Source organism: Prenolepis imparis, unplaced genomic scaffold (genome assembly GCF_030444845.1).
Source record: "Prenolepis imparis isolate NDT839.2.m4 unplaced genomic scaffold, iyPreImpa1.0 SCAF_14, whole genome shotgun sequence".
NCBI lineage: Eukaryota > Metazoa > Arthropoda > Insecta > Hymenoptera > Formicidae > Prenolepis > Prenolepis imparis.
In genome coordinates, this window is record NW_028141172.1 from 8,488,010 (window position 1) to 8,515,971 (window position 27,962).

The 27,962-nt window shown below is 31.4% G+C and overlaps 2 protein-coding genes across 3 annotated transcripts in view; one reads left to right on the plus strand and one right to left on the minus strand.

Moving 5' to 3' along the window:
* Nucleotides 1–12,538: 12,538 nt before the first annotated feature.
* On the minus strand, nt 12,539–27,243 carry Usp16-45 (ubiquitin specific protease 16/45). Of its 2 annotated transcripts, XM_083054200.1 has the most exons (13): nt 27,034–27,241; nt 26,314–26,447; nt 26,059–26,243; nt 25,120–25,285; nt 24,579–24,746; nt 24,160–24,381; nt 23,628–23,890; nt 23,322–23,533; nt 22,563–23,040; nt 20,128–20,428; nt 19,620–19,889; nt 15,080–15,261; nt 12,539–13,056 (listed from the first exon to the last, which is right to left on the minus strand). In XM_083054200.1, the coding sequence occupies exons 1-13, from the start codon at nt 27,116–27,118 to the stop codon at nt 12,984–12,986; spliced, it is 2,739 nt and encodes a 912-aa protein (XP_082910326.1). In that variant the 5' UTR covers nt 27,119–27,241; the 3' UTR covers nt 12,539–12,983. The 2 variants fall into 2 exon arrangements, with proteins under 2 accessions (XP_082910326.1, XP_082910327.1); XM_083054201.1 differs by lacking the exons at nt 12,539–13,056; nt 15,080–15,261 and adding an exon at nt 15,881–17,148 and having other exon boundaries at nt 27,034–27,243.
* A 553-nt stretch (nt 27,244–27,796) lies between these two features.
* Nucleotides 27,797–27,962, plus strand: part of LOC145945632 (uncharacterized) — a 4,960-nt gene continuing 4,794 nt past the window's right edge. Inside the window, exon 1 of the mRNA XM_083054687.1 lies at nt 27,797–27,885. Within this exon, the coding sequence (XP_082910813.1) occupies nt 27,797–27,885 (89 nt within the window). The remainder of the gene's footprint in view (nt 27,886–27,962) is intronic.

Genomic DNA, 27,962 nt, shown 5'->3' on the forward strand with positions numbered 1-27,962 from the left:
GTTTATTTATATGTCATAAAAATTAATAATAATTTTTTTAAGTAATATAATTTGAAATTAATTTAATTAGAAAAACGAAAAGTAAAAATTTTTAAAAACCGGAACCGTAACCGAAAAAATCATAATTTAAACGGTTTCGGTTTTTTTATTTATTAAAAAACCGAAACTGAAATCGGAACAGTTATTAAATATTTTAATAAACCGTAACCGAAACCGAACCCTAATTTTGTTTCGGTCCGGATCCCTGGTTGCAACTATATATATTTTAATTGACTACACAGATTGATCAATCCTTTCGCACAATTAAAGTATTAATATTAACAAACTGCGCAGGGTTATAATTTCAGGTAAAAAACAATCTGTATAGCCAATAAATAGGTTTATGGTCGAATCAACCTCCGTCGGTAAGACAGATCGTCTCCGGCATCCCCTTATTTATTATTCTATTCAACCAATAAAGAGAAAAGGGTGCAGAAAAATATCGTTCTGTCGGTAAGACAGGACGAGGTCAGCATCCCCTTAATTTATTCTTTATCGTCATTTGGCTAAGGCCCTGCGCACAATAGAGAAAATATTAGGAACAAATATTAAGGGTCGGCAGGCGACATGGTGGAGACCTCCAGCGGCCGGCCGGGAACTACGGATTCGTTTATTCCATATTTTAGCCAAAATATTGAATGAATCTCATTAAAATCATGATATTTATAATCAGTAGGATTGTCCGCAAGTCGGTAGAGCTATTTTTTTTTAAAAAAGATGAAAATAAAATTTACATAAAACTTGGGGAAATGCGCAGCTAGCAGCGGGTAAGGTTGGGTTAGCTGCGAGTTCGTATTTAATTTATTATAAATTTTTAAGAGCGAAAATGCAAAATCCGGCTCTTTACCGACTTGCTTCATTATATAAAAAATATATTTTAAAAAATTTCACGAAGCTATGTAACTTCTTCGATGTCAAATCTGGAATAAACGAATCTCACTAGATCTATTGGGTTGTTTGGAAAGTCATTTCGTTTTTTTGCATGAAAATTGTATGTGAAAAAAACGAAATGACTTTCCGAATAACCCAATATAAGGAGCAAAAGTCATGGGGAAATTTCTGTGATAACATACTGACAGCTTGACAAAGAGAGAGTATCATTCTGTCTTCGTCTTTCTTGTATTTGATTGTAACGTCAGTATAGATACAAAAACCAATACTACACACACGGATATAAAAAATAATATTTTTAGATAAAGATTTCCTCTTAGACATCTGCTCATCGTCTTGTAGTAATAAGTCAGATAATGTAATTATTCAAATTTATTTATAAAATTTGATTTATAAACGCATGAAAATCATGAGTGCTATGCATATAGCATATAGCATATAATTCATAGCGTTATATTATGGATAGAAGTAAAGATATGATTTTGCAAAGAGAAAGTTAAAAAATAAGAACAATTTTAAAAAAAGGACGTTTTTATATCTTATTTTTTTTCTTCTATTATTCGAGTAAAAGTATATATGTATAATGGTAAATATATAATTACTATATAAATAATTAATATAATACATAGAACTATTTATGGATAATAAATGTATAGATAATTATATATTAATTTATAATATATAAATAATTATATATAAAAATATCTATAAATTATCTATAAATATAATTATCTATACATTTATCTTAATTATTTATATTTATAATTAGATATTATTATATATATTATATATAATATATCAATGTATAATTATTTAGATTTTAGATTATTTAGATATTAATTATTTTCTATATTACACACAATATTTACCACATAAAATAATATATATATTTTTTTTTTATATATTTGAATATATAAAAATAATTGTTGATTACTATATTCATTGGACTATTAATTATTGATGGAAGCTCGAGCTTTAAACATATATGGCACAGACTGAACATCTTGTACTTATAATATTGTCTGCATAATATTTATTCATTTCTTATTTATAAAATATAAAATATAAGTATTATATATATATACACACACGCACAGCTGCTATATAGATTTATTACTGGATTAATTTATTTACAGAATTATTTTGCATTTATATGTCCCAAGTAGCGAGAGAGAGAGAGAGAGAGAGAGAGAGAGAGAGAGAGAGAGAGAGAGAGAGAGAGAGAGAGATTGATTGATTGATTGATATTTATTAGCTTTCTCAGCTATTTGTAAAATACAAGTCTAATTTACATTAATTACAATATACTACTTTAACTCTCGCTTAAACGCTTCTAGTTCTTCGATTCGTCTTATTTCAGCTGGTAAGGCATTGTACATTTTCACTCCCTCATAAAACATACTCTTCTGTGCACTCGTTGTCCTACGAAATTGTACCACAATGTCCCCAGCTTGCCGTGTCTGTCTTTCATTCTCTTTTCCCACTATTGTTAACTTATTTCTTAATTGATCCGGTAACATATTCTTTAAAATCTTAAAGATAAATATACACACATTATAATTCAGCCTCTGTCTTATGGACATAAACTGCAGCGCTTGCAGCATACTCTCCACTTTGGTATATCTATCACATTGCAATATGACCCTCATGGCCCGGTTTTGCGCTTTTTGCAATTCATTCAGTTGTGTTTCTCCCATATCAATTAACAGCGTCGCACAATACTCAAAGTGAGGCGCTATGATTGACTTATATATAATACATCTAGTGTATGCCGATATGTAGTTACCTATTCTATTTAAAAAACTCACTTTTTTCCCTATTTTCTTTAGCATATAATCACAGTGGTCCTTAAATCTTAACCTATCGTCAATAATTATGCCTAGATATTTCATTCTTTCCACACGCTCTATCTCCGTTCCATCCAAACATTTCAGTGTAATGTTACTTCTCAGTTCTTTTCGTACACTTCGAACTACTTCATATATTTCGTTTTCCCTGCGTTCATTTTTAACTTATTTGTATTCATCCATCTTTCCACTGTAACAAATGCCATATTCATTTTTCTTTCTAATTCCGCACTACTCCCTCCAGTCACATACACTAGCGTATCGTCTGCAAACATTTTTATACTACATCCCTCCGGACAGACTTTAATTATATCGTTTATATATATTATAAATAACAAAGGTCCTAATACAGATCCCTGTGGTACTCCATATTCTGTGGCCAATAATGTAGACCATTCATTGTTAAATCGTACCTGCTGTGTTCTATTCTTTAAATATGATCTTAACCATTCTAAAGCTGTTCCTCTAATTCCGTATTGATATAATTTCTCTAACAATCTTTCTCTATCTATCGTTTCAAATGCTCGCTTGAGATCCATGAAAATTACCCCCACCATTTTTGCCTCACTAACTACCAGTTTCCATTCGTCAATGACTGTTTGAATCGCTGTTTCACATGAATACTGTTTTCTAAAACCTGACTGATGTTCTGTTATAATACAGTTATCTTCTAAATACGCCTCAATTTGCTTTTTAACTACTAATTCTAATACTTTCTCGAATATTGGTAACATATTAATAGGCCTAAATTCACTTGCTTTTCTGGCTTTTTCTATTTTTGGAATCGGTATTATCGTTTTCTAACCTTCTGGACAGCAACCTTCCCTCAAAGAGTTATTTATTATATCAATAAATTCCTCTTTTATTACATAAAATACTCCTTTAAGTATATCACTAGTTAATCCCTCCTCCGTGCCTTTCTTTTTTGGTAGTTCCATAACAATTTTTTGTAAATGCTCTATTCTAATCATCTCAAAATTTTCCATTATTCCCTCGCTTTCAATAACAAAAATAATTCTTTTACCTGGACTTCCTAACTTATCTCTACTTATAGATTTTACTATGTTCTCAATACTCTGTATATAATATAAATTAAATTTATTAGCTATATTGCACCCTTCAGTATTATCTAATATTTCAAAATCTATATTCTCTATTTTTTTTGTACCCGTTGGTTCGCCCCTTATTATTTCTTTTAAGGTTTTCCACATAGATGTCGGATTTCCCTTGTTATGATCTATCATATTTTCATAGTATTCTTTTTTCTTTGTCCTGATTAGTTTAACCACTGCATTTCTTTCGATTTTAAACTGTGACCAATTTTCATCCGTGTCATCATACAACGCTTTACTGTACGCCTCATCCCTTTTAGCCGCTGCTTCCCTTATTTCATCCGAAAACCACTTTTTCCCTTCCCATATTTTCGGAATTCTAAATTTTTTTCTAGGTGCTGTAGCATCCAACGCATCTACTATATTATCGACAAGTTTCTTCGCTCTCACACTGACATTCATATCTTGGCTTTTTCCTAATTTATTTTCCACTAATTTAATAAATTCATCTACATTAAACTCTTTAAAATTCCTAGCATTAAATTCTCTGTATTTATTATCAATTTTATTCGCATTAAGATCAACTTTTAACCACGCATGGTCCGTTATTTTAGGTTCATGAATTACTTGCACTTCTATTTTATTATTAGCGTAAATTAAATCTATAATTGTCTTACTATCTTTCGTAATTCTCGTCGGTTTATTTACATATTGTTTCATGCCTAAGCTCAACATTGTCGTTTGTAACTTCTTTGTATAAAACGAGTCCAACATAATATCTATATTAAAGTCTCCTATTACTATACATTCTCCCCGTATTATTAATTCTTCTATTATATCCTCCAGAAATCTCACGAACTCACCATGCGATGAACTCGGTGAATGATATATTACTGTTATCACTCCTTTATACAATTTATCTTTCACCTCAATCGCAGCACACCAACAATTCGCTTCTAACTTTTTTACTAATACTATCTCATATTTAATATCGTCCCTTACATATAAAAGAACCCCTCCTGTATTTCTGTTTTCAGCATCACATCTAATCATACTATACCCCGGTACGTTCACTTCACAGTCTTCAATTTCAGCAGTCACTCTGGTTTCTGATAACGCTATGAACGCAGGATTCATTTTCTTCATAATCTGATGCTGTATCTCGTCTTTATGCGCCATCAAACTTTGCGCATTTGTATATAGTATTAATTCCGTTTCCTTCTGTAGTTGCTATTTATCTTCCTCCCATCCGGCCCTCCTCTTCTCCTCCTGTATCGCCCTCTTGAAAGTCGGACATTCCGGATCAAGTGCGCCATGCTCATCATTTATTTTCAAATTGTATGTTTGAATCTTAAACATACAATTTATACATCTTTTCTTTGTCGCTGTACATTCACTCACCTTGTGATTTCCTGCACATTTGTGACATGTTTCATTACGCGTACAATTCTTTGCAATAACCCCAGCATTTAAAACATCTTTTAATGTTAATGTGATTGAATGCAGGACACTTTCTCCATCCTACATTCAGTTTCCCTTTTCTCAACATTACTTCATGAGTCTCTTCATCTGCTTCAATTATTACGATACCATCTTTTCCTCTTCTTCCGGACTGATCTTTCTCATTTATTTTCTCTTTAACTATTCTCTTCACTATTCGCATATGAATTCCTTCATTTTTCACGTCAATTTTGTTCTGCTTCTTAATTGTACCTATTAAATCATCATCATTCAATTCCATTTCTTCCTCGCCAATATTGACAATTTTTATCTTAGGTTTCATCCGCGGTGACTCAGTAACGTTAAAATTCTCACCCAGCTTGGCTTGTACTGTCGCCTTTAGCTTTTCCATTTCTTCTCCAGTCTCACAGCCGAGAATCACTGTTCCCTTACTTCCTTTTTTTAACTTCGTTATTCCCATAGCCATATTCTTGATATCTACCTTTTCTTTTATCAGTTTTTTAGTTGCTTCACTCTCCTGTTGCACCTTGGGTTATAATATTTTCTTTTTTCTTCTCTTTAACTGCTTCACTATAACATCTTTGAGCTCCTCCTGCCAGTCCACCCGCTCCTCCTTGTATAATTCTTCTCAAGTCTTCCAGTTCTTGTTTAATACTTCCAAATTCTTCTCGAACTATTTCCTTAACCATCATTTTAATTTCCTTCTTACATGCTGTTTCGTCTTTTATTTCTTTCACAGTTTTTACAAGCCAATCTATTTTTACGTCAATACTCGATGATCCACTCGCTCCTGATATTCTATTTCCACTGCTTGATGTCGTAAACGAACCCGTAGATCCTGTAGATCCTTGTCTTTCCCTGCTGCTCCCCGCTGCTGTCGGTGCCTTCTTCATATCTGCTTCACTTTCAATTGTAAATTTCTCAAATGGGCCAGGACACGACACCAGTTCGCGATTTCTATCATAAATTTTATGTTTACTTGCACATCCTGGATGGTAAAACAGTTTAATACAAGATTTGCATGCAACAACCTGATTTTTTATTGCCTTCTTACATGCCGAGCATCGATACTCGTCATATTCATCGTTCATATCGATAATTACCGGCCGAAGCTGTTAATACCAGCATAGGCGGTCAATTACCTTTGTCCAAATTCACACGTCAGCGCTTTGTGTCCACCTTTAATGTCTACCTGTCGCGTGAAATCTCGATGCCTCATACAAGAAATATAACTCTCACGCTCACAAATCAGCATATTCCTGTTAGATAACACTCATGTCTATTCCCGGTCTATGCAACTATTACTTCAATACTTTTTCGCCACTCTCCCTCACTATATAATCACTTAAAAGTTATCACTTTTGCAGAGCGATGTTTGACACGTCTTCTCTCAGAAAAAAAAAAAAAAAAAAAAAAGAGAGAGAGAGAGAGAGAGAGAGAGAGAGAGAGAGAGAGAGAGTATAAAAATAAGTCCCTTTCATTAAAAAAACGTTTATTTTCACGTTAATGAAATATACGTATAAATATTAATTTAACGTTTACTTAATTTCATTAATAAAATATGAATAAAATACTAATAAAATAAATATGTATTTATTTCATTAATATTTTATTAATATTTTATTAATGAAATATTAAATATTTAATAAACTTTAAATAAAAATAGTGTTAAAATAATGAATGTTTTTTTAATGAATAAAAAGGGACTTCTCATTATTTTAACATTTTTAAAATATCTTTGAAAATGAGTTACATTTTTTATACATTCTTGTGCTACTTGGGATGTGTGTAGTTGTAAAATAATAATATTTTCAATATTTAAAAATTTTTAAGTTTGTCGCCTTTACAAAATATATTTTTTAATAATTTTTGTATATGCCAATGTATTATAAAAAATTGATATTGATAAATTTGAACTCAAGTTTTCTGGGTGACAGGCTGAAAATTATTCTTTCATTGAGCCATCATACGTTACTCCTAAAAGTTCTTTCACGTTATAAGTATTTATATGAAGTAGAGATTATACAATAACATCAATAATCCAAAAGAAATAAAGATTCAACATATTCGCCAATCTATAATTGCTACAGGATAATGAAACAAGACTCTCCTATTATCTCTCTATCGCGCTGACGATACATAAAAAATATCGATGAAAAGTATAAGTGAAAAAGCAATAAATTGCCAAGCCTAATAAGCGCCCGTGTCTTACATGCTGTGTATTAGTTAACGCTACGAATTATTATTTTATTATTATTATATATCATTGTACAATTTGGAAACATAAATTTTTGATACTATTTGTATACAGGGTGTCCGGTAATAGTCACGCCAACCGTCGTGTGCAGATTCCTGGGATCATTTGGAGACGATTTTTCCTCAGCAAAAATGTCGAGACACCAATAATTTTCGAGTTATAAGCGATTGAAAATAAAGGGTTTTTCGCAAACTAAGCCTTGTGGAAATAAAATAATAATAAATTCACATTCTTCAGTTAATTTTAGGTATAGTTTACTTTAATAGAATTTTAATTTAAGGCTTACTTACAAAGATACATGATGGCAAAAATTGAAAACATGCAAAAAATAATGACCTCCCTCGACATTTTCGCTGAGGAAAAATCGTCTCCAAATGATCCCAGGAATCTGCACACGTCGGTTGGCGTGACTATTACCGGACACCCTGTATATATGCACATATATGCATAAAAAAAAGCATATATAAAATTAACAACAAACGGGTGCTTATTAGTCATGAAGAATAGAGATAAGGAGGCCGAACTAGCGTTGAGGAATTATCGAAATGTGCGACCAAATGTCGAGCCTAATTGTAGTTTATTAATGCTCCGCAAGGTTGCGCTTTTGCCTCACGGGACTCACACGTACACGGTGGACTTTTGTGTTAGTCATTCTCTATCTTTCTTGCTCTACATCCTGCAATCTATCCTCTTTCTCAAACTAAGGGCTTGAGCAGAATAGCTGACTTATAAGATTTGAGACAAAAGACAGTATTGTGCGTTACATAAGACAAAAACTTAAGGGGATAAAACATTGTCTTAAAGTTGTAAGTTGTAAGTCAGCCATTCTGCTCAGGCCCTACCGATCATCTTGTGATTGCAATGCCATCTATAGGTACCTATAGATACTACTATCGGGCCTCGGTTTTGGTCGCACATCCCAAACACATAGTTCGGCCTCCTTATCTCTATTCTTCCTGTTATTAGTCTTGCTACGTTACTGCCTTCTGCTACAGAAGGCCAGAAAGCATTTTCAAGGCCATTGCACGTATAAAAATTTTAGTCGTAATAGTAAGGCTGTAAGCAAATCGTCTAATCACAGTCAAGCATTCTTATTACGTTATGATAATTCTTCTCTATGATTGGACGATTTGCTTACGGTTTTACGATTACGACTAAAATTTTTGTACGTGCAATGGCCTTCAGGCCGTATCTCGCGTGTAGCATGTCACGTGATTAGCACGGTAAAGGAACAAGGATAACGTGATTATCGATCCTTGTCTCTCTACCGTGCGTCCGCGTGAGCAATGCAATGGTGTGTGTACGTGTACAGACATACACCACTACATAAAACCTGAGAGTTAGTTTCTCAGCGTTGGCAACACTGAAATCGGAGTTTCGCGTTGTCACCGCGTGAGGTCTCCAACATCAATTCGGAGTTTGCCTGGGTCGCCTGCCGACCTATTAGGAATAAGAATTATTTTAAAATAATAAAATCGAAAAAACTCTGATATAAAAATACAAATTCGAGTATAAAGGACTAGTAAGGGCTAATAAACTACTAAGAGTCCTTTATACCCGAATTTGTATTTTTATATTAGTTTTTCCGATTTTATTATTTTAAAATAATTTATATTCCTAATATTTAATATTTATTCCTAATATTTTTCTTATTGTGCGCAGGGCCTAAGGCTCGATTGCACCAACATTATTTTAGCTTTAAGTGAGACTTAAATATGTATCTATCTTTATCTTTCTTTCTAAATAAATAAAGACAAACATATATTTAAGTCTCGCTTAAAACCAAAATAACGTTGGTGCAATCGGGCCTAAGAGTTTCAAATTTTAATTTTATGATAAGTTCACAAACTATTTATTTCTGATGTGATAGATAGACGAAGCAGAATTTTTTAAAATATAAAAGATTGAGGAAGATATCAATATATAAAAAAAGAAAGATGTTTAAAAAATTTAAGGGAAAATTTAGCGTTCATGGTCATAGATTGCGTTTATTATCACACGAATTTCACTTTGTACTTAACATATGTATATGGATTTATGTTAATTTTATTTGTTGCGATTATTGGAACTTAATTTTTTTTACTTCTGATTTGTTTAGTTTGCTTGATGGTTCAAAAAAGGACCCAACATATACGCGATTTGGATAATTACAATTCTTTTATATTTAATCGTTCCTTATTTACTACGCTTGGTTCTTATTAATACAGTTAGTTATCTACTTTTATATTTATTATATCCATATATATAAAAAACAGGCTACTCAGAACCAAGCGCAATATTTATTTATATAGTCTTATCTTTTCTTTTTGTAAATACTATATGTAATTATATTACATTTTTTAAAGATTTTTACATTGTCCTTTATTGAAGTAAAATCAACTGATTTTTATAATAAAGAACCCCGCACTAATCATATAGAAAATCTATCCCGGTAAAATCAATTGGTTTTTTCATATGTTGTAGCTTATGACTTACTGAACAAAAGATGTAATGGGCACAAAGCTCAATAATGGACAGTTATCGAGTTATAACCAGTCAAACATGAAAAATTCGGGCTGCCGAATAGTCAAATCTCGGAAAGTATTTGAAACAAAAATAGTAGGGTTTTACAAAATCTGTTAGCTGGTGACATTATTTTTGAATTTTGAATGACCTTGAAAAGCTCCGTGAACAAAAATCTTTCACAAAAATGTCTATTTTTTATTATATTCGTGTAGCTAAATTCGAGACGTTTTCAAAATATTTTTGATGAACCTTTTTTCGACTAAAACTTCCTGAGAACTAATATACGCGATTTACCATCTCTGGTTATGAGCGTAGTTATGTGTAGAGCGCTCTATACAGCTAGAGCCGTCAGGCGACTCATCCCTACTGCTACACCGCTGCCCAGATAACAAAATGTTAGCAGCATGTCGGCAGTATGACAGCAGATCTAATCATGACTTTACAGCAGATTCCTATCCACTGTGTCCGCAATTGATGATATTCTGCTAGCATAGTTAGTAAGCAAAATCTGACAGCAGATTGGCGGCAGAAACCGAGCAGATCTGCACATATAGTTTGATGGCAGATTGGCGGCAGAAACCGAACAGATCTGTCAAACGCAATCTAATAGCAGATTGGCGGCGGAAATCGAGCAGGATCTGCACAGTTCCTTGCCATTTGAATATATAAGTATAATAAAATTCAATATTTTTCGATGAATATAACAGATGCATAAGACGTGTTATCCGCTACTTATAATTTTTTTTTCATAAATATGATATTTAATGTATAACATATTATATTGTATGTAGTTATATCTCACATAGCAATTTTAAATGTTCAATTTAATCTATTAATTAAATTAATAAAATAAATTGTAAAAATAATTAAATTTATATAATTTATCAAATTTAAGATATAATTTATATGACAATTAAATTCTGCTTTATGCTTTAAATAGAAAGTAAATGGATAATTTTTCATGTATATCCTATTGATTCTAATAAGTTTAATATTCTCATGTTAGGCCGGTATTCATAGTCGGTTCTTATATTTAAGACTGTCTTAAGTACAATCTTAAGATGTGATTAACCAATCACAGAGCCGTATTTGCATCTTAAGACATTACTTAAGACGGTCTTGAAATAAGAACGGACTATGAATACCGGCCTTAGACTTGTCAGATATCAAAAATTAAACTGATAGAAAAATATACTTTTGACCTTTTATTAATAGCCACGACTTGCAGACTTTATATCTATTTTTAACAGAAATTTGATTGCGAGAAAATACATCACATAGCGGTGAAGGAACTATTAAATAACTGCAAAATGTAGATCCTGTTGTCAATTTGCCATCAGATTGTGCGCGCGCAAATCTTGCTCGATTTCTGCCGTCAATCTGACACCAAACTGCGTTGCGCAAATCCTGCTCGGTTTCTACTACCAATCTGCTATGATAATTCTATACAAATCCTGCTTAATTTCTGCTACTGACTTGCTGCCAAATTATGTTAGCAGATTTTATAACATTTCTGCCAACGTTCTGCTATCATTATCTGATATAACAAGTTTTGTATAAAATCTGCAGTTTTTTTGCTGGCAAAAATATATAGCACAGTTTTAATACATGCTCTTGACAGATTTGGCTATCTGGGTGGTTATAACTCGATAACTATCCATTATTGAGCTTTGTGCCCATTACATCTTTTGTTCAGTAAGTCATAAGCTACAACATATGAAAAAACCAATTGATTTTACCGGGATAGATTTTCCATATGATTAGTGCGAGGTTCTTTGTTTTCTTGATGTTTTTGGTTTATGGAAAAGCTTTTCCTTTCAATCGCTTATAATCCAAAAATTAGCTCATCATTGACATTTCGCCATTTTAAACTCGGAAAAGTTATTAATTTTTTCGATATTTTCATTAATATCAAATCAGTTTTTTAAAATTAATTATAATATCTATCATTAAAAAATAATACGCGAGAAGTAAAATTCCATTAAACAATGTAAATACATATTATATTTTTTTAGAAAATGCATTTATCAGCAATTTTTATTACAATTTGTTACAATTATGATAGTAAATTATTTCTTACATTGAACACAATAATTTACTGTAATCGAAATACACTAAACAAAGTACAGAAAAAAACTTTGTTTCTTATTAATTATATAATTATGCATCCTTTGATTTATAAATTGGACTATCTCGCGTCTCTAGATACCTAATTTTTTTCATTCTTAATTTCAAATCACTTCTATATAAATCAATATATATGTAAAATATAATAATATATTTACCTTTTAAATATTCTAAGTTTCAAACATTTTAAATTTCATGCGTTTTATAACTCAGAATAATAAAGAAGAGTAATATATAGTAAATCGGAATAATTTTGTAAAATCTATTATATAAAAAAATTTATTTCCTTATTTTCTTGTAGATCTTTTACAGATTGCTATTATAAATTGAAATAGAAATCGAAATCTATACAATATTGCTTATGTACATATTAATTTAATATTAAGAAGAAAAAAAAGAAAAGAAGAATGCTAAAAATAATTCCGGTTTGCGTTATTAAAATTCAGAGAAATTTGGTAATAAAAAAAATCTGAAATTTTAAATTTCTAATAATTAATTTAAATTTCTACAGTTTGTAAAAAAAAACATTTTTTAAAAAATAATTAATACATTTATCACTAAGGCGTAAGAAACACACAACTTATTTTTCAATTATTTCTAATAGTCTCCAATCTCTTTTTCTTGCAATGTACATATAACCAATAAAATTATAGTTACATACATCATATATTCAATAACATGCAATATAATGTAAAAAATTGTAGAATTCAGAAGTTCATTAAAAGTTTGTTTTCCTTCTTTTCAAAAATCAGAAATGAGAATGTGATGTCATCGATTTTCATTGTTCTGCTTCGTTCTATTGAATCAGAGAATTCTTTCGTAGAATAAGAGATATGCTTGACTTTGCAGCACTGTATTCTCATCTACTTCTGATACCCTGTGATAAAATAAAGATAAGAGTTAATACCGAAGAAAATTATGATAAAATAAACAGAAAGAGTTAAGGCTCCTGGGTGCTCACCGCGGCCATATTGGATTATGACGTCAGAGGCGAGAAAGCACACGCTGAAAATTCTTAGATGCCATTTTTTAATGAAAAGATATTTCGATTAAACAGCACTTCAGATGGCTTTAGCACACTCTTAAAAACCCCCGAAAACTATCCTTTTCTCTTTATAATCAATCAACATCTGTAAAATGATCGAGATATCAGACTTTGACATGCGGAATGATTGCGCATGTGCAAAGACCAGACGGACTGGGCTTCATAATATTACATTTTACAGCTGTTGATTGATTATAAAGGGGAAAGGATAGTTTTCGGGGTTTTTTAAGAATGTGCTAAAGCCATCTGAAGTACTGTTTCATCGAAATATTTGTTTATTTCGAAATGGCATCTAAGAAATTTTAGCGTGTGTTTTCTCGCCTCTGACGTCACGATTTCGACATGGTCGGAAAGGAGCCAGGAGTCTTAAGAAAATATTTTATATTATTTTATAATATACAGGGTGTTCCGAAAAAGTCGGTGAAATATCTTGAAAAATATGAATTTTATAAAATATTGTTTTAAATAAAAATTGTATAGGGTTTAAAAACATCTATTTAGTAGCTTTATTAGTTTGATCTTGAATGGCATTTTTCAAGGTCATTTCAAGGTTGACTCGATTTTTAAATAAAACTAGTGTTTTATGTAAATAGAGATTTCTTGTAACATTCTGCATAAAAAATTATAAGAGTAAAATAATTGAACGGTTTATAAGATATTTTATATCTTAATCTGACATATTATATAAAATACAAAATACCTCGTAAAATATTTAGTTTTCGATAATCTTACCTCAATACTTTTATGCATAAAATAAAAAAGTTAATTGATGTAAAAAAAGACATATAGTTGTTTGTAAGAAAAAGTATGTAGTTACTAGTTGCAATTTACATACTTTTTCTTGAAAACAATTATGTATTTTCTCTATACTAATTGATCCCCCCTCATTATTTTGTGCAAAAAAGTATTAAGATCATCGGCAAATAAACATTTTTTTTACGAGATATTACATAGTTTATATAAAATTATGTCAAATTTAAGTATCAAACTATTCATTTTTTAACTATCTTACCCTTATAACTTTTTAAGCCGAAAATTGCGAGGAATCGATTTATATATAAAAAAATATGTAGTAGTTCCATGTAAAAATAATATAATGACTTAAATGACCTTGAAAAGCGCCTTTTAGAAAAATCAGTAGCGCCATCTTCTGTCTCCTCCTTCAAACAACTTTTGTCTGAAACATTTTATTGTACAATCAAAAATAAAAAAGTATTTGGGGATGGCCGATTAAAATTGAACATCCTATGTCTCTCTCAATAAAAGTTATTATAGAAGTTATTAAATTTTCTCGATGTTTATTAATTTTTAAAAGAATTTAATATTCTTTGTGTGTTTATTTATTGAAAGTCATCCCGTGTAGATTCGAACAGCAATGATGAAAGTAACTGTTAAATTTGTCACGTGTTATAAAAAAATGTCGATTAAACTCATCAAACTTATTTTTTCGTTACAGACGAAATTGGTAACAATGTTACAGTTATTGTTTTAATTAATATAGTCGTATATATATTGCAGAAACAATAGCTGCAACAAAATATTTTATACAAAAGTTAAATTAAAAGATTTCGAAGGGAAAAAAGTTGATTAATTTTGGATTTTAACTAAAATCGTTTTTTTCAAGGTCATTTGAAGGTCAACCTGGTTTTTTAAATGAAACTGATTTCTTTTTTTTTTACAAACTATATCGATTTCAGAATTCTGAATTTGTAGAAGCCTATACTTTTGAGGTGGTCGATATTTTTGGAAGAAATACTTATATTGGTACTTTTAAACTACACATTATGGTTTGGATTTGATATGACAAATCCAAAACTTAGGCATCTTTCTTTGATATACAACACAAGGATCTTACCGAGAATCTGATACATAATACCATCTTCCAGGTGGTGGTTCTACAACAGACGCGGCTTTCGCCAATGTTTCCTCTCCTTCTGAATCCGAATTGATACTATCCGATTTATCATCCGGCTTAGGATTCTTATCCTTAGGAAGAAAATTCCACCGGAGATCATCTGGTGGTAATGGCAGTCTTGTCTATTCACACAAGAACAATTCAAATAATTTCGAAATTAATAGCAAATTTTTAAAAATTTTTAATAAGTTATACAGTTAAAAATTATATTTTTAATATCTTTATCCTTAACTCATCTTAGTTATCTTAAGCTTATAGATATAGATGTTTCCCAACTTTCTATTAATCCTTCTATTAATCTTTATATCAATAATTTATTTTGTTCGATGTTACTTAAGGCTCCTGGGTGCTCACCGCGGCCATATTGGATTGTGACGTCAGAGGCGAGAAAGCACACGCTGAAAATTCTTAGATGCCATTTTTTAATGAAAAGATATTTCGATTAAACAGCACTTCAGATGGCTTTAGCACACTCTTAAAAAACCCCGAAAACTATCCTTTTCCCTTTATAATCAATCAACAGCTGTAAAATGTAATATTATGAAGCCCAGTCCGTCTGGTCTTTGCACATGCGCAGTCATTCCGCATGTCAAAGTCTGATATCTCGATCATTTTACAGATGTTGATTGATTATAAAGGGAAAAGGATAGTTTTCGGGGGTTTTTAAGAGTGTGCTAAAGCCATCTGAAGTGCTGTTTAATCGAAATATCTTTTCATTAAAAAATGGCATCTAAGAATTTTCAGCGTGTGCTTTCTCGCCTCTGACGTCACAATCCAATATGGCCGCGGTGAGCACCCAGGAGTTAATTTACCTAGAATTTAATTTACTAAATATATTGGCTTTACCTAAAAAAAAATGCAACGTAAAAAATGAACAATAAAAAACGTGACTGTGAACATAAGTAATAATTAAATAGCAATTATATGTATATAACTTTTCCCTAAAAGTAAAAACGTAAAAAATTTCACATGAACTCGGCAATTATAGTAATAATCGTGATATTCACGCATAAATACAAGTGATACCACTAACAGAACTTATCTTAGGATCAGGTTAAATTCAACTCGATAAAATATCTAACAATTGTTCTTGATAAAAATTGACCTAAAAGAAAATTTGAAAAATCTACATAAGAATGTTTGCACATATTTTTTAAATGTGCAGAAGAACTTTTGAACAGACCTGAGATCTGAAATTAAAAAGGGTTTGTTGATTACACACGACCCATACAAATCCTATAGGCTTATTATACTGTGCGCTAGTATGTTGGCCTAGGCGGTTAGGCCTCGGCTAAACATGCATTAAAGTAGATCAGAGTTTTTATGTTAAGAGATGCAAATGCGGATCATATCGGTAGTAACAAGTAGGGATGCTATCCGGTATTGAACTTTCCATCGTGTAGTGTAAAATAGCTGTGGCTATATTATCTTCCGAAAAAAGTGGACAATCCAAAGGAAATCTTATCTAATCCTGTCCTTGAAATGGTCCAGGACAAAATGTATCAGTAATACGCGACTTTGGAAAACTATATAAAATCTTGGAGCGCAAAAAGTGGGAGAAATGTAAGGTGAAATTGTTCCATAGGGATATCTGATTTACAGATATACTCTAAGACGAGCGAGAGTTCAGGCTTCTATTGTCACCAAGCGGGAATAATATTGAATAACTTCCTGAGTTTATGCCACTGTTTTTCAGACGGAAACGATTGCAATCGCACGAGGCATGTTTAAATGGTGGTCATACTTAGGTGGACAGGCAAACCTATTCGAAATTGCTTAGACAGTCAAACGGTTTTCAGAATTCTTGACGTTTCACTAATTGCCTCGTGACTGGTCTAGAGATTGCAAACGTCCTCAATGACGTTGATCTTCGATTATTATGGAAATCAAGGGCAATGAAAAGGCAGACCAGCTTGTTAAGGCTGATTCAACATCAAAGATATTGGGACTGATTCTGGAGTTGATTCTTGAGGGATGTTCTATTGTTTGATGGTACGCCCGGCAAGGACCTAAACAAAAGCATAAGATCATTAGGTAGAAAATATGCCAGAATAGCAGTACAGTTATTCACAGGATGAGACACATTAATAAAATTATGTTATAGCTTCTCTTTTAAGCTAACGTAGAAATGATTTATTATTCTACTTTGTAACACACTTAAAAATCTGATGATTAGTGAATTTATCGAAAATAACTCTATCTGTAAACAAATTGATATCGTTGTCTTGTGTCTCCCTTAAAGTCGAGCAATTTTTGTAAAAGGCGTAGGAAAAAAAGATATTTAGGGTGGGACATTAAATAGCCTAACTTTTAGGTGATAGAAGGAAAAAATTGTTCTTTATAAAATGTTCATACATAAAATCTCCGTTAATCTAATAAAGAAATCTTATATACAGGGTGTCCGATAATTCGCGAACCACCTTTCGTGAGCAGGTAAAGCATGTTAAACTGAATAGAAAAGTCCTCTACCATTTTGTGATTTTTGCAATAATTAATGAGGAATAAATTAAAAAAGATCAGCCAACGACAAGCGCGCGAGAAGAGATAGCCCACTCGGGGGTCCAGCGTTATGCGCTTTCTCAAATGTAGTTATTGGCTGCGTTCCGATATTCACTGCCAGTACTGAAATTCTATAGTTTACGTGTCACGTACACTATAGATTTTCAGTACTGGCAATGAATATCGGAACGCAGCCATTGTCTTTTGTAAAGCGCTTCTCCCCACTTTATCGCGCGCTTAGCAACCGTTAGCAACATTAGACTATTAGACTGTTTCTCTTCGCCGCATGCTTAGTAACCACATAAGACTGGGCTGTCTCTTTTTGCTGCGTGCTTGTCGTCGCGCGACATTGGCTAATCTTCTTTAATTTATTTCTCATTAATTATTGCAAAAATCACAAAATGGTAGAGGATTTTTCTATTCAGTTTAACATGCTCTACCTGCTCACAAAAGGTGGTTCGCGAATTATCGGACACCCTGTATATAATTATTAAAATTGTTACCTTCGTGTGAAATTTTTTACTTTTCACTTTTTCTGCCCAATTAAAAAAAAGTTACAAATAATTGTCCAAAGTGCGATAACATGTTAGACTCAAACTGTGCAAGATCAAGATTGTATTCAGATTGTATGAAATTTGTACAATCAAAACATAAGTGTCAGGCTAAAATGTCTTCTTGCCCCCAGCGTTAAATGTTTTAATTCTAGAAAATTATTTTTTTTTTTTTTTTGCAACTGCAAACTAGCTTTTCTAGCAGATTTTTAAAGCAAGAAATTAGTTCAGTATGATTATAAGATGAATATTTGATTATCCTTAATCAAAAAAATGAAATGTGCATGCAAATCATTGATATTTATTATATCATTTGTCAATAAAAAAACTTGCTAGCAAAAAAATTTTATGTAAAATATGTTATAGTATTATTCGATATAAATTTTACTATTAATGATTATATTTTAAAAATGCCGTATCTTATTATTTAATCTAAATAAAATCTGAAAACATCTGCTATTTTAAAGAGAAAGATTTAAGTTTTATGAGCCAAAAATAACACTAGTTTATAGCCAAAAATTATTTTAAACCAGACAAAGTGTTTCTTATAGATTTTTGAGTATTGAAAAACGATGCCGCAAACCAAATTTCATCAGTACGTCAGATTTCCAAAATAATTGAGATTTAATATGTAAAAAGTGGTTCTTTTTTTTGCAATATTTGAGATATTTTTGTAAAAAAAAATAACGTTATCTGGAAAGTCTGATCAGATATCATGAATGTTCATCCTCTATAAAGTGGATTTTTTTTAATTTTAATATTTTACTTTTTAGCCATGTTATGAAAGATTAGATCTGAGAACTACTTCTCATATGGAAATGCTCCTAAAGAAAAGATTTTTTAGAAAAAAATTATTTTTTCCAAAATTGATTTCACCATTATTTGTCCCCCTTTAGATCATACAACTTTTGTCTGGAACATTTTTTTTTAAATGCATTTGTTTCAAAAAATTTAAGGTGGGCAATTAAAATGAAACACCCTATGTATAAATATACATTTAGTAGAATCTATTACAATAAGTTACATTGTGTATGTATATTGATAGCCCTAAACTACAAATTATGAGTATAATTATATGACTTCATCATCATAGGCGGAATATTTGCTATCTCAGCAAAACTTTATGTTAAAATTCTTCCTAATATGATTAAAAAGTAAGATATTGAAAAAAATGCATTTTATAAGGGATAAACAATACATTCATAATTTCTGATCAGAATTTCAAAATAACGTTGACCTTTTTTACAAAAAAAAATGTAATATTGCAAAGAAAGCCACTTTGCGCATATTAAACCTCAATTATTTTGGAAACCTAACGTGCTGGTGAAAATTGGCTTGCAGCATTGTTTTTAACATCTAAAAATCTATAAGAAATACCTTGTCTGGTTCCAATAAAAAAAAATTTTTTTTTGCAAACTAGTGTAATCTACCTTGACATAAGCAACGTAGTGACCACCATGAACGGTTCCACTGTGCTCGACGACCCCATAAAGCGCATAAAGTCGAGGTTTTTTCTGGTTCGTGCAAACCGGTGCCAAGTTCAATAACATCGGAAATGACACGTGCTTGAAAACTTTCCGAAAGCCAACTCTCTGCGTTTGAAACCTCTTCAGGTGCAATATCAACACTGGAGGTACTTGAGAGATGAGATATTGCTTGGTATTTGAAGTGCATACCATCTTTGTTAAGTTTTCCTGGGTCTGAAACAAAATAATAGTAATTCTGTTTCATAATTTAGTTGTTTTATAATAAATTTATTAATTACAATTTTTTGACTATATGTATATTAGATTAGAAAGCCTTTACAAATCCTTCTTCTTTTTCTTCTTCTTCTCAAGGTTTAATGGCCTTTGTTAACCAATGATGGTTTTATCTTGCCGGCCATAAGGTTTACAAATTCTTAAATTTTTAAATTTAATTTAAATTATTTTAAAGTACCTTCTTTTGGCGAGCTGTGCACGCTTCACACACGACTTTGTTGCTTCCCGTCATTAGTTCTAATGCAGTAAATTGATTTAAACACGATTCCACGGAACATTCGCCTTCCTTGGTTGTATACCTGCCAGACGATTGATGTTCAGAAATTCCCAATCTAGACATCCCCGTCATTATATCGCCGAGTTCATTACACAAGTCCTGCTCTTCGGGATCATCACCATTAGAAGTTCCATTATTGTATTTTTTTCTATTGCACTTTGATAGAGTAGTAGTTGCCATCCAAGTTTCGACACCATCCAATCTAAGGAAATATCATGCTTATCAATATCATGCTTATGCAGTTCATTAGTCTAGAAATCTCTAGATTTTTAAATATATAAATATCAGAATTATATATATATAAATATATACAGGGTGTCCAATTTTAATCTATCACCCTTCATAACTTTGCAAGAAACGATCGTAGAGAAAAATGTTTCATACAAAAGTTTTTTTATTTCAAGGGGGACATAAGATGGTGTCATTGGTTTGACCTTGGATAGTCGTTTGAAGATCACATGAAGGTCACCTTCAATTTCTTAAATAGAACCTACTACTTTTTATTGCATATTCTTGTAGCTTATCTCGAGAGCTTTCCAAAACACTATAATAAAATGTTTTTCCGTTAAATATTTTTCGAGTAATGAGACTTGAAGTTAATTTTTTTATATAAAATGTAAAATATCTTGTAAAATATTCAGTTTTCATTAATCTTACCTTAATACTTTTATGCATGGAATAATGAGACCAATTAATTGGTGTAAAGAAAATACATAGTTGCTTTTAAGAAAAAGTATGCAGCTGCATGTTGCAAATTACATAAATTTTTTTAAAACAATTATGTGTTTTCTTTACACCAATTGATTGGTCTCATTATTTCATGCATAAAAGTATTAAGGTAAGATTAACGAAAACTGAATATTTTACAAGATATTTTACATTTTGTCAAAAAATTGTTAACTTCAAGCTTCATCATAACAAAAAATACTTAACGGAAAAACATTTTATTATAGTGTTTTGGAAAACTTTCGAGATAAGCTACAAGAATATGCAATGAAAAATAGTAGGTTCCATTTAAGAAATTGAAGGTGACCTTCATGTGATCTTTAAACGATTATCCAAGATCAAACCAATCCAAGAACACCATCTTATGTCCCCCTCGAAGTCAAAAAACTTTTGTATGAAACATTTTTCTCTACGATCGCTTCCTGCAAAGTTACGAGAGGTGATAGATTAAAATTGAATATCTTGTGTATGTGCCTGTGTATATATATATATACACAATATATATACATATATATACATATATGTGAATATATATAGATATATATTGGGGGTTTAAAAATTCTATGCGACACTAGTGGTGGTCGCGTGAACTATCAATAATGTCCACCGCGAATGTACATCTAACATTAATTAAGAGTTATTTACCTGGAATTTACTCTGAAAAAAATGATTCTGATGTCAAGACACTTGTTTGTAGACATAAGGAATATAAATCTATTTTTTCTTGACTTTTCATAGTTACACCGCACATAATAATCATGCCGGAATTTATAACATTCTGGCCTTCGATCATATTCCTTGATAAAGGCGTAGCTTTTGTGTAATCACAGAGTGTGTTTAGCCGCAATGACATCTTTTTCATTAAAAGAATTTCATTTTTTTATGATTTAATATACTTAAACTGTTGCTGTTGTATATTCGCGGCGGCCATATTTGTTTTATTTCAGTAGCGCCTCCCTTGCCGCAGTGGACGTTTTCTTCGCCAATACACAAGGTGTCCAATTTTAATCACCCCCAAAAACTTTTTTATTTTTGATTGTATAACAAAATGTTTCAAACAAAAGTTATTTGATTTGAAGGACAGAAGATGATGCTACGTGACGCTACTGATTTTTTTTTCTAAAGGACGCTTTTCAAGGTCATTTGTTTTTTGTGGCTTTTTTTTTTTTTAATGAAACTACTATAATTTTTTTATATAAATCGATTCCTCATAATTTTTGGCACAAAAAGTTATAAGCGTAAGATGACCAAAAAATGAATAGTTTACGAGATATTTTATATTTAAATTTGACACTAATGGCACATAAACTATAAAATATTTCGTAAAATATTCATGTTTCGATGATCTTACCACAATACTTCCATGCATAAAATAATGAACGGAATCAGTTGATGTAAAGAAAACATATAGTTGTTTATAAGAAAAAATATGTAATTTGCACAATTAGTAGCTACATACTTTTTCTTACAAGCAACTATGTGTTTTCTTTGCACCAGTAGATTCCTTTCATTATTTTATGCATGAAAATATTGGTGATCGATTAAAATTGGACACCCTGTATATAAAACATAAATGTATATGTAAAAATTTGAACATCTAAATATACAACCTTTCATTGACGGGACTGGTGGGGCTCTCCTTAGAAGCAACGGAACTGCTTAAACTTGCAGTGGGCGCTTCAGGACTTGTGACGTCGGAATTAGGAATCATGGTAGATAACGCCGTAGCCGACGCTTCGTTCTCGGAGCTAACTGAGCCGACATTCCTGTCGAGTTCCTCTGACGGCATTCTGATTTGAGTCAAGTCTGTCATCGATACATCGGTCGGACTAGGACTAGGTAACACGTTAATGTTCACCAGATGTCTAACTTTTGTTGTGTCCGCATTGTTACCCAGATTACCGTCTTCCAGACTGGTCAGAGTGTTGACGTCATTATTGAAGTCGTTGCTTGGATGATGCTGATGATCGGTAAGAGATATAGGACTGGTAACAGCGGACGCTTTCTCCGAACTGTATCCGGATTCCCCGATTTCTAGTTGAGAATTATCCACTTCGATATTATCCTCCACGTCAGCGTCACTCTCTTCTAAATTAAAATTAATATTTCATATTAAATATTAATAATATTATATCATATTTTTATATTTTTGTACAAAATTTTGTTTATAAGAAAATTAGTTTTAAAGATTAATAAATTGTTTTTTTTTTCCCCCAAAACATTTTATATCACACGAAAAAAATTACTAGTATATAAAAATAAACTACTAGTATATAAAAATAAATTACTAGTATATAAAAAAATAAAATACTAATATATATAAAAAGCAGATAAAATATTTTATCAATTAAAGCCAAACAAAATTATACCTGATTTTGGAATGTTGTCATTATTTTCTTCCATAGAATTATTCGAATCTTTCAACACATAATGATTATGATTCTCATTCCTTTTCATCTTTCGATTTTTCCTGGCTGCCTTCTTCTCTTTTTTTAATTGCTTCCAAGACGTATCGAGAGCTTGATAATCGCGTTGTTGATTGTTTACCGTATCGAAGGTTTCAACTTCATTGTTTTTCCTTCTGCATACATCAAAGAATTATATATTATGTTATTAGCTAAATAAATAAAATTAATTATTGTATATACAACTAAAACGAGAAACTTTCTCTTTACTTCAAGAGAGGAGGCTGTGGTTTGTCCGCAGTGACGGGCAGGCTGAGGTCTAGGAATGGCTCAGTGCGTTGCGATGAGTGATGACAATCCAAACATTGTAAAGTAGACACCAATACGCCACGAAATATTGCTTCTGGTCCCAGTAGTCGCGTGCTAGCCTGATTGCCATAGAATTTTATCCGAGATTTCAAACCCTTCTCCACGCAGTCTGGTTTTGTTTTCTCGCTCAGGCCTACTTCTTTCAGAATTATGATCTGGTATCTCTACAATACATAAAATTTTAATTTACAATAATGTATAAGATTTTTATTTATCTTTGTAGAATCTATCATCACAAAAAATTAAGAGATTACTTTCTTATAACATATTATAACATATTAAACATATTTATTAAATGAGCTGTCACAATTGATCTCTATTGCTTTAAATATAGAATATATATATATGTATATATATATATATATATATTCTAAAAAAATCAATGCTAATTACATTATAAAATTTAAAAAAATACTTTAAACAGTTTTCTTACCCGAAGATCTTCATTTCGAACTATTTCCAGTAGATGTCGCAGTAACTCGTGCGAATCGTGTTGTCCTCCGTCAACGCATTGCGTAGTTTTTTTTCTAAGCTTACAGAGAAGATTCAGAGGTGTATACGTCTGACAGCCATTAGTGTTTTGCATTTTCGACAAGGTTTCGCAAAGAACTGACGTGAAACTGCCCCATCGCTCCAAAGTCCCCTCAATCGGTGGCTATAAGTCAAGTAAAATAGAAAAAAAAGCGATTATGTCTCATGAAAATCGGTTATTAATGAAAGCAAAAGAAAAAAAAACAGTAAAAACATAAAATAAATTGTTTTATGGAACAAATATGTTAATACTGATAATATACATATTTCCTTGTTTCTTCTTAAGATAAGAAAAGAGATAATTTCAAAAATAAAACATACAAGTTCCATTTCTTCTGCAGCATCAAGAGGTTTGTGCTTTCCACCTGGTAAGACAAATTTTTGCCCAGGTAAACGTAGATCATCCAGCACCTTCATTAGATAAGGAGTCTGTGCTAGACACTGAAGCACAGCATTGAAGAAGCAGGTGTTTCCTAGATTTGCTAAGCCCTATTGCATAATTTAAGAAATTTTTTCAATTATAAATATTTTAAATATTTGTGTATACTCTCTCTCCCTCCCCACCCCTCTCTCTTTCTTATTATTTATATATCATTATGCATGTGTGTATATAAATGTATATTAATTCTTTTGCGTTTTTTTTTAGAAAGTTCTCGATATAATTATTAGCTGCGTTATAAATATTTGAAGTTTCACAATTTTTTTCTATTTTTCTACTGTACTACGCTTTTTTTTTTTGATCGAGTATATATTCTGTATAACACATTATTATATTTTATATATTTTTAAAAAAATTATAAAATTTTCCCTTAAAAAGACTTCTCTAAAAATGCAATTAGATCAAATGAAAATTAATTCATACCCCAACTTTAGGAAAATTGTTTAAAGTTTTATGCTTCTCTTTTTCCTGCACATCAGTTATTATCTCTGTTTGGCACTGAGTTACTGGTGTTTTTAATTGTTGCGACGGTATTTGTGGCATGGAGACACATTTTTTGATAAATTCAATAGTTTCCAACAGCTTTTTACTGAAAAAAGAAAAAAAGACAATACATATTTATAAAAATGTAAAAGTAAATATTTTTTATATCCTATTCTAAAATTCCAATAAAATATCTGAAAGATGAAATAATACTGGAAAAGAAATTTTGAGTAGTTGTAAGATTTTGAGAGCTATTTTATTTAGCACAATTTTATTTTTAGATAGAAACATTTAGATTTAAAGTTTATCTTTAATTTATTGTTTAAGAAAAATATAATTTTTTTATATATGTTGATCCTCCTAATAATTTTAAATCTAAGAGAATTATAACAGAATAATAAAATATTTAATAGTAAATAAGATATATTTCGTAATTTATTTTAATATATCACAATATAAAACATGCATGATAAAAAAATTCTCTTTCTAATTAAAATATTTTCTAAATTATTCGTAGAACAAAAAAAAAATATGTATGAAAATATTAAAAGCATTAAAAAACAAATATAATATACAAAATATTTCATCTTTCTATATTTTAATATACTTTGACATAAAGTATGTATCTTTTGATAATTTTACTTCATTACTTCTTATACATAAAACAAAAACAATTTATGCAAAAACAATGATTTTGTTCTTCTAAAAAATATGTATAATTGCAGATGTAATTATTAAGTATTTTATTTTGTATAAAGAAAAAATTTTGTGAATTATATTAATCAATTATTTTGGTCATCCGACATCTTATATACATATGTGTGCATAAACATACATATATATGTGTACACATATGTATATATGTATATACATATTTACCTGCTACTAGGATAAACTTCGATTTCACACTGATAGCACCAAACGCTCCAATGATAAATGTCTGTCACTATGCAATGACAGTCACTGTGAGGCTTTTTGTAATGTTCTATAGCGTGCTGTTTCTGTTCTTTGCCACAACTTTGTTCTCCGCATTGTAAGCAAATCCATAATGGCTTTGAGATATACTATAAATTTAATTTGAAATTAGACTTTAATATCATGTATAATATTGCAATCAAATAGTATATCACTTACAATCTCCTCTGTTTTTTTCGAGTCCACTTCTATTTTCTTACAAATGGAGCATTCGCTCAATATTCCAGTCTTTTTTATGTTCTTCTTCACTTTGTTCAGATTGATAGCCTTTGCTATATGCAAACATTTCGCACCTGTTGATAATTAATATTGTAGATGTTAAAATATCCCTGCAAATTTTGCTAAAAAGTTATTTTTTGGACTTCATAAGCAGAGAGAAAGAGAGAGAAAGAAAATGTTTTAATTTATTAAATATTGTTTTTAAATGCTAAATTTTTAAGTGCTAAAATTCTAATATACTTGGATTTTAGAATTTCCAGATCGTAATTTTTTTTTCAAGTTTAATAAATTTTTTTGAATATCAAACTCATTCTTCAAATTTCTTGAAGTTTCTTAAATTTCTAAATTCATGACTTTATAGTATATTATATATCTCAATATCCCCTGGAATTTCTCCAAACTGCTCGAGTCATTTTTCTAACCTAAGAATCCAAATATGTACAGAATACAAAGACGAGAATTTAGAAATCTAAGAATCATAGCAGAAGAGTTGGAAATTTGAGAATAAAAAAGGAAAAAAATAAGACTAAAAAATCCTTGGATCGAGGATATTGATCTATATAGAATCAAGTTAGGTTAGGTTAAATTAGAGTGATCCATGGAAAATCAAGGAAACCACACATTTGCGTGCAAATAAACGTATTATGCATTTTTTTAAACCTGTACTCGCTTCCTCGCAAGACTCGGTGGAGGCTTCACTGATATCAAGATTCGCATCTGGCTCCCTATTTCGTTTTTTACTCATTTCTTGTTTCTTGTCGTCGCATACGCACGTGCGTGCTCGCCGCGCCAACAATCCTCTTGCGCGATCAGCTAAATTCTTGATTCTGACATTTTGACGTTTGCATGAAGAGAGAAAAAAAGATGCAAAACAAGAAGGAGACGCTAGAGACAAAGTTCCTAGAAGGACTTCTAGGGACTCTAGCTAGCACTTCATTGGGACCACGGTCACAGTATAACCAGAGAGAAGACTGAGAGACGTCACGGCCCGGTTTTAGGTGATCCCTGAAAGCGATACGCCCTCTGTGGACATAGAAAACGTGGACATGAACTACATAGCCAATGTCCACGTTTTCTATGTCCACAGAGGGCGTATCGCTTTCAGGGATCACCTAAAACCGGGCCGTGACGTCTCTCAGTCTTCTCTCTGGTTATACTGTGACCGTGGTCCCAATGAAGTGCTAGCTAGAGTCCCTAGAAGTCCTTCTAGGAACTTTGTCTCTAGCGTCTCCTTCTTGTTTTGCATCTTTTTTTCTCTCTTCATGCAAACGTCAAAATGTCAGAATCAAGAATTTAGCTGATCGCGCAAGAGGATTGTTGGCGCGGCGAGCACGCACGTGCGTATGCGACGACAATCCTCTTGCGCGATCAGCTAAATTCTTGATTCTGACATTTTGACGTTTGCATGAAGAGAGAAAAAAAGATGCAAAACAAGAAGGAGACGCTAGAGACAAAGTTCCTAGAAGGACTTCTAGGGACTCTAGCTAGCACTTCATTGGGACCACGGTCACAGTATAACCAGAGAGAAGACTGAGAGACGTCACGGCCCGGTTTTAGGTGATCCCTGAAAGCGATACGCCCTCTGTGGA